Genomic DNA, 10328 nt, shown 5'->3' with positions numbered 1-10328 from the left:
TCGAGTTACGATTCCAATGAGCTCAAAATAGTCTAAATTCGACAACTGAAGAGATAGGTATGAAGGTTACTATTGGACAAGGTGATGAAGGAAACAGTCAGGACCGATGACTGCGATCCCACTTACGGATGCGCAAATGGTCTCGGAATACGACGATTCAAGTCAGAATGAAAGAGCACTAAAGTACCTTTCAGATGACCAAAAATTGACCCAATTCGACATCAAATGAGGGAGTTATGAGCATCTACGTTGGATCGCGCGATTTGGAGAGATTAATAATCCAAATTGCAAAATGACGATCGAAGAGTTCCAACGGGCTTTTGGGATATCGAACGGTCTCATAATTAGACAGTTGTGGTCCCATTTGGAAGCTTGTCGAGTTACCAATCCAATGAGCTCAAAACAGTCTAAATTCGACCACTGAAGAGAGAGTTATGAAGGTTACTATTGGACAAGGAGATGGAGGAGAAATTCAGGACTGATGACTGCGATCCCACTTACGGATGTGCAAATGGACTCGAAATACGACGATTCAAGGGAGGAATGAAAGAGCACTAAAGTGCCTTTCAGATGACCAAAAGTCGACCCAATCTGACATGAAACGAGGGAGTTATGGGCATCTCCGTTGGATCACACGATTTGAAAAGATTAACAATCCAAATTGCAAAATGACGATCGAAGAGTTCCAACGGGCGTTTGGAATATCGAACGGTCTCAAAATTAGACAATTCTAGTCCCATTTGGAAGCTTATCGAGTTACCATTCCAATGAGCTCAAAATAGTCTAAATTCGACCAATGAAGAGAGAGTTATGAAGGTTACTATTAGACAAGGTGATGAAGGAAAAATTCAGGACTGACGACTGCGATCCCACTTACCGATGCGCAAATGGTCTCAGAATATGACGATTAAAGCCAGGAACGAAAGAGCACTGAAGTACCTTTCAGATGACCAAAAGTCGACTCAATTCGAGATCAAACGAGGGAGTTATGAGCATCTCCGTTGGATCGCGCGATTTGGAAAGATTAACAATCCAAATTGCAAAATGACCATCGAAGTGTTCCAACGGGCTTTTGGGGTATCGAACGGCCGCTTAATTTGACATTTCTAGTCCCATTTGGAAGCTTGTCGAGTTACCATTCCGATGAGCTCAAAATAGTCTAAATTTGACCACTAAAGAGAGAGTTATGAAAGTTACTATTGGACATGGAGATGAAGGAAAAATTCAGTACCGATGACTGCGATCCCACTTACGGATGTGGAAATGGTCTTGAAATACGACGATTCAAGTCAGGAATGAAAGAGGACTAAAGTACCTTTCAGATGACAAGAAATCACACCAATCCGACATCAAACGAGGGAGTTATGAGCATCTCCGTTGGATCACACGATTTGGAAAGCTTAACAATCCAAATTGTAAACTCACGATCGAAGAGTTCCAACGGGCTTTTGGGATACCGAACGGTCTCAGAATTAGATAATTCTGGTCCCATTTGGAAGCTTGTTGAGTTACCATTCCAACGAGCTCAAAATAGTCTAAATTCGACCACTGAAGAGAGAGTTATGAGGGTTGCTATTGGACAAGGTGATGAAGGAAAAATTCAGGACTGACGACTGCGATCCCACTTACGGATGCGCAAATGGTCTCGGAATACGACGATTAAAGTCAGGAACGAAAGAGCACTAAAGTACCTTTCAGATGACGAGATCAAACGAGGGAGTTATGAGCATCTCCATTGGATCGCGCGATTTGGAAAGATTAACAATCCAAATTGTAAAATGACGATCGAATACTTCTAATGGGCTTTTGGGATATCGAACGGTCCAAGAATTAGACAATTCTGGTCCCATTTTGGAAGCTTGTCGAGTTACGATTCCAATGAGCTCAAAATAGTCTAAATTCGACAACTGAAGAGATAGGTATGAAGGTTACTATTGGACAAGGTGATGAAGGAAACAGTCAAGACCGATGACTGCCATCCCACTTACGGATGCGCAAATGGTCTCGGAATACGACGATTCAAGTCAGAATGAAAGAGCACTAAAGTACCTTTCAGATGACCAAAAATTGACCCAATTCGACATCAAATGAGGGAGTTATGAGCATCTACGTTGGATCGCGCGATTTGGAGAGATTAATAATCCAAATTGCAAAATGACGATCGAAGAGTTCCAACGGGCTTTTGGGATATCGAACGGTCTCATAATTAGACAGTTGTGGTCCCATTTAGAAGCTTGTCGAGTTACCAATCCAATGAGCTCAAAACAGTCTAAATTCGACCACTGAAGAGAGAGTTATGAAGGTTACTATTGGACAAGGAGATGGAGGAGAAATTCAGGACTGATGACTGCGATCCCACTTACGGATGTGCAAATGGACTCGAAATACGACGATTCAAGGGAGGAATGAAAGAGCACTAAAGTGCCTTTCAGATGACCAAAAGTCGACCCAATCTGACATGAAACGAGGGAGTTATGGGCATCTCCGTTGGATCACACGATTTGGAAAGATTAACAATCCAAATTGCAAAATGACGATCGAAGAGTTCCAACGGGCGTTTGGAATATCGAACGGTCTCAAAATTAGACAATTCTAGTCCCATTTGGAAGCTTATCGAGTTACCATTCCAATGAGCTCAAAATAGTCTAAATTCGACCAATGAAGAGAGAGTAATGAAGGTTACTATTAGACAAGGTGATGAAGGAAAAATTCAGGACTGACGACTGCGATCCCACTTACCGATGCGCAAATGGTCGCAGAATATGACGATTAAAGCCAGGAACGAAAGAGCACTGAAGTACCTTTCAGATGACCAAAAGTCGACTCAATTCGAGATCAAACGAGGGAGTTATGAGCATCTCCGTTGGATCGCGCGATTTGGAAAGATTAACAATCCAAATTGCAAAATGACGATCGAAGAGTTCCAACGGGCTTTTGGGGTATCGAACGGCCGCTTAATTTGACATTTCTAGTCCCATTTGGAAGCTTGTCGAGTTACCATTCCAATGAGCTCAAAATAGTCTAAATTTGACCACTAAAGAGAGAGTTATGAAAGTTACTATTGGACATGGAGATGAAGGAAAAATTCAGTACCGACGACTGCGATCCCACTTACGGATGTGGAAATGGTCTTGAAATACGACGATTCAAGTCAGGAATGAAAGAGGACTAAAGTACCTTTCAGATGACAAAAAATCAGACCAATCCGACATCAAACGAGGGAGTTATGAGCATCTCCGTTGGATCACACGATTTGGAAAGCTTAACAATCCAAATTGTAAACTCACGATCGAAGAGTTCCAACGGGCTTTTGGGATACCGAACGGTCTCAGAATTAGATAATTCTGGTCCCATTTGGAAGCTTGTTGAGTTACCATTCCAATGAGCTCAAAATAGTCTAAATTCAACCACCAAAGAGAGAGTTATGATGGTCACTATTGGACAAGGAGATGAAGGATAAATTCAGGATCGACGACTGCGATCCCACTTACGGATGCGCAAATGGTCTCTGGATAAGTACCTTTCAGATGACCAAAAATTGACCCAATTCGACATCAAATGAGGGAGTTATGAGCATCTTCGTTGGATCGCGCGATTTGGAAAGATTAACAATCCAAATTGCAAAATGACGATCGAATACTTCTAATGGGCTTTTGGGATATCGAACTGTCCAACAATTAGACAATTCTAGTCCCATTTTAGAAGCTTGTCGAGTTACGATTCCAATGAGCTCAAAATAGTCTAAATTCGACAACTGAAGAGATAGTTATGAAGGTTACTATTGGACAAGGTGATGAAGGAAGCGAAGCAATCTCGTGTGGAGCAAAGGAGTAGCTCGTTTGATTCGATTTCCGGTCACGAATACGAGCGAGTGAGCGTGGCACTGTGATCTTAGACCTTCGGAGTTTGAAGCTAGAGGTGTCAGAAAAGTTACAGGATCTTCAGCTTGTGGCGATAGCGTTCATAAGCGGCGTTGCTTTTGATCCTTCGATGTCGAAGCTCTTCCTATCATTGTGAAGCGAAATTCACGAGTGTTGGATTGTTCACCCTGATAGGGAGCGTAATTTGGGTTTTAGGCCGGGTCGTGAGGCAGGGTTAGTTTTACCCCTACGATGGCGTCTTGCGATGGTAATTCAACCTGAGTACGGAGGAACCGTTGATTCTCACAATTGGTCATCGCTTGGTTGAAAAGCTTGATGTGTGAAGCTGCAGTGTGGGATTATGGCCCGAGCCTCACAAGTCGAATCCAAGCTAAACATGCGGCGCTACTTGCCCATGCTTCGTTCTTGGAAGCCAACGATGAGAACCATAAATACGTGAACCGTGTCGTTGGTGAAAGCCCCCGCGGCGGACGAGCCGCGCGGGGCCGCCTTGAAGCGAAATTCCTGTCGGACGGCGGGCCGAATCCTCTGCAGACGACTTAAATACGCGACGGGGTATTGTAAGTGGCAGAGTGGCCTTGCTGCCACGATCCACTGAGATTCAGCCCCGCGTCGCACCCCCCCTTTTTACCCGAACGGCGCCGGTACCGGAGGTTGGAGGCCCTCTAGTGGACGCAAAAGGGCTCCGCTTCCGGTCCCTCGACTCCCGTCGGCCTTAGAAAGACCCGGAAAGAGTTAATGAGATGAGAGGAGAGCTCCTTTGGGCCCGTGCGCACGACGCCCCCGCGCGCGCCCCGAGTGCAGAACAGTGCAACTGCAGAGACACTTCGGGCGCTCCTTGCCGCCGATTGGGGATTTCGGCCCCCATATTCCTTAAGGATCAGCGCAGCTGTCGGGCCCCGCCTATGCCCTGCTCTGGTACGGCAGAGCGTAGATTCCGCCCCTTTCTGAGTTAGTACAAGCTCGGATGCAGCACAGCGACGCCCGCGGGACGGCCGTGCTTGGCCTTCCATCAACGCATGCCCCTCCGGTGCCATCGCGTGGCGCGGGCGAGCCTTGCACTATTCTAGTTGCGCAGCATAGCGTTTGCCTTCGCCGCTCCAGAGCGACGCGCGCGCGAGGGGCGCAGGCGCTAGCAACATGCGCACTTCGCGGACTCGCGCACTTGCGTAGGGAGTAATGTGGGGGACTCCTCGACGATGCCTTGTTCGCCGTGGCAATAGCCCAGCCGGCTTAGCACGACGAATTCGCCCCGAAGATGCCTTGCATGCCGTGGCACTAGCCCCGCCCGCTTAGCACGGCGCCCCTGCCCGCCGCCTAATTCGCCCCGATGATGCGCTGCCCGCTTAGCCCGGCGTCCATGTCCGCCGCCAAATTAGCCCCGACGATGCCTTGCACGCCGTGGCACTAGCCCCGCCCGCTTAGCACGGCGCCCCCGCCCGCCGTGGCGCTAGCCCCGCCCGCTTAGCACGGCGCCAAATTCGCCACGACGATGCCCTGCCCGCCGCCTAATTCGCGGCCGACCCTGGGAAATATATACTATTTCAGTTGCGCAGCTTTGCCAGCGCCCATCGCCGCTCCCCACCGAAAAATACGCGCGCGCGCGCGTCGGCGGGCGGGCGGCGCAGGCGCTGGCGACTGGCGCACTTGGCGCACTTCGCGCACTCGCGCACTTGCGTAGTGAGTAATGTAGGAGACTCACCTGGACGATGCCTTGCCCGCCGTGGCACTAGCCCCGCCCGCTTGGCACGGCGAATTCGCCCCGAAGATGCCTTGCCCGCCGTGGCACTAGCACGGCGCCCCTGCCCGCCGCCTAATTCGCCCCGATGATGCGCTGCACGCTTAGCTCGGCGTCCCCGTCCGCCGCCTAATTAGCCCCGACGATGCCTTGCCCACCGTGGCACTCGCACCGCCCGCTTAGCACGGCGCCCCCGCCCGCCGTGGCACTAGCCCAGCCCGCTTAGCACGGCGCCAAATTCGGCCCGACGACGCCCCTCCCCGCCGCCTAATTCGCGGCCGACCCTGGGAAATATATACTATTTCAGTTGCGCAGCTTTGCCAGCGCCCATCGCCGCTCCCCACCGAAAAATACGCGCGCGCGCGCGTCGGCGGGCGGGCGGCGCAGGCGCTGGCGACTGGCGCACTTGGCGCACTTAGCGCACTTCGCGCACTCGCGCACTTGCGTAGTGAGTAATGTAGGAGACTCACCTGGACGATGCCTTGCCCGCCGTGGCACTAGCCCCGCCCGCTTGGCACGGCGAATTCGCCCCGAAGATGCCTTGCCCGCCGTGGCACTAGCACGGCGCCCCTGCGCGCCGCCTAATTCGCCCCGATGATGCGCTGCACGCTTAGCTCGGCGTCCCCGTCCGCCGCCTAATTAGCCCCGACGATGCCTTGCCCACCGTGGCACTCGCACCGCCCGCTTAGCACGGCGCCCCCGCCCGCCGTGGCACTAGCCCAGCCCGCTTAGCACGGCGCCAAATTCGGCCCGACGACGCCCCTCCCCGCCGCCTAATTCGCGGCCGACCCTGGGAAATATATACTATTTCAGTTGCGCAGCTTTGCCAGCGCCCATCGCCGCTCCCCACAGAAAATACGCGCGCGCGCGCGTCGGCGGGCGGGCGGCGCAGGCGCTGGCGACTGGCGCACTTGGCGCACTTCGCGCACTCGCGCACTTGCGTAGTGAGTAATGTAGGAGACTCACCTGGACGATGCCTTGCCCGCCGTGGCACTAGCCCCGCCCGCTTGGCACGGCGAATTCGCCCCGAAGATGCCTTGCCCGCCGTGGCACTAGCACGGCGCCCCTGCGCGCCGCCTAATTCGCCCCGATGATGCGCTGCACGCTTAGCTCGGCGTCCCCGTCCGCCGCCTAATTAGCCCCGACGATGCCTTGCCCACCGTGGCACTCGCACCGCCCGCTTAGCACGGCGCCCCCGCCGCCGTGGCACTAGCCCAGCCCGCTTAGCACGGCGCCAAATTCGGCCCGACGACGCCCCTCCCCGCCGCCTAATTCGCGGCCGACCCTGGGAAATATATACTATTTCAGTTGCGCAGCTTTGCCAGCGCCCATCGCCGCTCCCCACCGAAAATACGCGCGCGCGCGCGTCGGCGGGCGGGCGGCGCAGGCGCTGGCGACTGGCGCACTTCGCGCACTCGCGCACTTGCGTAGTGAGTAATGTAGGAGACTCACCTGGACGATGCCTTGCCCGCCGTGGCACTAGCCCCGCCCGCCTGGCACGGCGAATTCGCCCCGAAGATGCCTTGCCCGCCGTGGCACTAGCACGGCGCCCCTGCGCGCCGCCTAATTCGCCCCGATGATGCGCTGCACGCTTAGCTCGGCGTCCCCGTCCGCCGCCTAATTAGCCCCGACGATGCCTTGCCCACCGTGGCACTGGCACCGCCCGCTTAGCACGGCGCCCCCGCCCGCCGTGGCACTAGCCCAGCCCGCTTAGCACGGCGCCAAATTCGGCCCGACGACGCCCCTCCCCGCCGCCTAATTCGCGGCCGACCCTGGGAAATATATACTATTTCAGTTGCGCAGCTTTGCCAGCGCCCATCGCCGGGCGGCGCAGGCGCTGGCGACTGGCGCACTTGGCGCACTTAGCGCACTTCGCGCACTCGCGCACTTGCGTAGTGAGTAATGTAGGAGACTCACCTGGACGATGCCTTGCCCGCCGTGGCACTAGCCCCGCCCGCTTGGCACGGCGAATTCGCCCCGAAGATGCCTTGCCCGCCGTGGCACTAGCACGGCGCCCCTGCGCGCCGCCTAATTCGCCCCGATGATGCGCTGCACGCTTAGCTCGGCGTCCCCGTCCGCCGCCTAATTAGCCCCGACGATGCCTTGCCCACCGTGGCACTGGCACCGCCCGCTTAGCACGGCGCCCCCGCCCGCCGTGGCACTAGCCCAGCCCGCTTAGCACGGCGCCAAATTCGGCCCGACGACGCCCCTCCCCGCCGCCTAATTCGCGGCCGACCCTGGGAAATATATACTATTTCAGTTGCGCAGCTTTGCCAGCGCCCATCGCCGCTCCCCACCGAAAAATACGCGCGCGCGCGCGTCGGCGGGCGGGCGGCGCAGGCGCTGGCGACTGGCGCACTTGGCGCACTTCGCGCACTCGCGCACTTGCGTAGTGAGTAATGTAGGAGACTCACCTGGACGATGCCTTGCCCGCCGTGGCACTAGCCCCGCCCGCCTGGCACGGCGAATTCGCCCCGAAGATGCCTTGCCCGCCGTGGCACTAGCACGGCCCGCCGCCTAATTCGCCCCGATGATGCGCTGCACGCTTAGCTCGGCGTCCCCGTCCGCCGCCTAATTAGCCCCGACGATGCCTTGCCCACCGTGGCACTCGCACCGCCCGCTTAGCACGGCGCCCCCGCCCGCTTAGCACGGCGCCAAATTCGCCACGACGATGCCCTGCCCGCCGCCTAATTCGCGGCCGACCCTGGGAAATATATACTATTTCAGTTGCGCAGCTTTGCCAGCGCCCATCGCCGCTCCCCACCGAAAAATACGCGCGCGCGCGCGTCGGCGGGCGGGCGGCGCAGGCGCTGGCGACTGGCGCACTTGGCGCACTTCGCGCACTCGCGCACTTGCGTAGTGAGTAATGTAGGAGACTCACCTGGACGATGCCTTGCCCGCCGTGGCACTAGCCCCGCCCGCTTGGCACGGCGAATTCGCCCCGAAGATGCCTTGCCCGCCGTGGCACTAGCACGGCGCCCCTGCGCGCCGCCTAATTCGCCCCGATGATGCGCTGCACGCTTAGCTCGGCGTCCCCGTCCGCCGCCTAATTAGCCCCGACGATGCCTTGCCCACCGTGGCACTCGCACCGCCCGCTTAGCACGGCGCCCCCGCCCGCCGTGGCACTAGCCCAGCCCGCTTAGCACGGCGCCAAATTCGGCCCGACGACGCCCCTCCCCGCCGCCTAATTCGCGGCCGACCCTGGGAAATATATACTATTTCAGTTGCGCAGCTTTGCCAGCGCCCATCACCGCTCCCCACCGAAAAATACGCGCGCGCGCGCGTCGGCGGGCGGGCGGCGCAGGCGCTGGCGACTGGCGCACTTCGCGCACTCGCGCACTTGCGTAGTGAGTAATGTAGGAGACTCACCTGGACGATGCCTTGCCCGCCGTGGCACTAGCCCCGCCCGCTTGGCACGGCGAATTCGCCCCGAAGATGCCTTGCCCGCCGTGGCACTAGCACGGCGCCCCTGCGCGCCGCCTAATTCGCCCCGATGATGCGCTGCACGCTTAGCTCGGCGTCCCCGTCCGCCGCCTAATTAGCCCCGACGATGCCTTGCCCACCGTGGCACTCGCACCGCCCGCTTAGCACGGCGCCCCCGCCCGCCGTGGCACTAGCCCAGCCCGCTTAGCACGGCGCCAAATTCGGCCCGACGACGCCCCTCCCCGCCGCCTAATTCGCGGCCGACCCTGGGAAATATATACTATTTCAGTTGCGCAGCTTTGCCAGCGCAGGCGCTGGCGACTGGCGCACTTAGCGCACTTCGCGCACTCGCGCACTTGCGTAGTGAGTAATGTAGGAGACTCACCTGGACGATGCCTTGCCCGCCGTGGCACTAGCACGGCACCCCTGCCCGCCGCCTAATTCGCCCCGATGATGCGCCGCCCGCTTGGCTCGACGATGCCTTGCCCGCCGTGGCAGTAGCCCCGCCCGCCTAGCACGGCCCCCCGACGATGCCCTGCCCGCTTAGCACGGCGTCCCTATCCGCCGCCTAAGTCGCCCCGACGTGGCCCCGCCCGCCTAGCACGGCGTCCCTGTCCGCCGCCTAAGTCGCCCCGACGTGGCCCCGCCCGCCTAGCACGGCGTCCCTGTCCGCCGCCTAAGTCGCCCCGACTTGGCCCCGCCCGCTTAGCACGGCGTCCCTGTCCGCCGCCTAATTTGCCCGGACGATGCCTTGCCCACCGTGGCAGTAGCCCCGCCCGCCTAGCACGGCGCCCCGAGCCGCCGCCTAATTCGCCCCGACGATGCCCTGCCCGCTTAGCACGGCGTCCCTGTCCGCCGCCTAAGTCGCCCCGACGTGACCCTGCCCGCTTAGCACGGCATCCCTGTCCGCCGCCTAATTTGCCCTGACGATGCCCTGCCCGCTTAGAACGGCGTCCCTGTCCGCCGCCTAATTTGCCCCGACGATGCCTTGCCCGCTGTGGCAGTAGCCCCGCCCGCCTAGCACGGCGCCGCGGCCACCGCCTATTTTGCCCCGACGATGACCTGCCCGCTTAGCATGGCGTCCCTGTCCGCCGCCTAAGTCGCCCCGACGTTGCCCTGCCCAGTTAGCGCGGCGTACCTGTCCACCGTCTAATTTGCCTCGATGATGCCTTGCCCGCCGTGGCGTGCCAGCGTGCTGCTGCCGTGCTGCCCTGGGTGCTCCAGCGTGCTACCGTGCTGCCCTGGGCATGCCAGCGTGCTGCCGTGCTGCTCTGGGCGTGCCTGCG

The 10328-nt window shown here is 57.8% G+C and overlaps 1 protein-coding gene across 1 annotated transcript in view; it reads left to right on the top strand.

Annotated features, from left to right (window-relative positions):
- Positions 1 to 10289: 10289 nt before the first annotated feature.
- The window catches only part of LOC131224285 (uncharacterized), an 885-nt gene continuing 846 nt past the window's right edge, over positions 10290 to 10328 (top strand). The window contains exon 1 of the mRNA XM_058219810.1: positions 10290 to 10328. This exon is cut by the window's right edge and continues 846 nt beyond it. Coding sequence (XP_058075793.1) covers positions 10290 to 10328 — 39 coding nt within the window.

This window comes from Magnolia sinica, chromosome 13, assembly GCF_029962835.1.
Source record: "Magnolia sinica isolate HGM2019 chromosome 13, MsV1, whole genome shotgun sequence".
Classification (NCBI taxonomy): Eukaryota; Viridiplantae; Streptophyta; class Magnoliopsida; order Magnoliales; family Magnoliaceae; genus Magnolia; species Magnolia sinica.
Note: the sequence above shows the minus strand (reverse complement) of the source record. Positions and strands in the feature narration are given on the sequence as shown.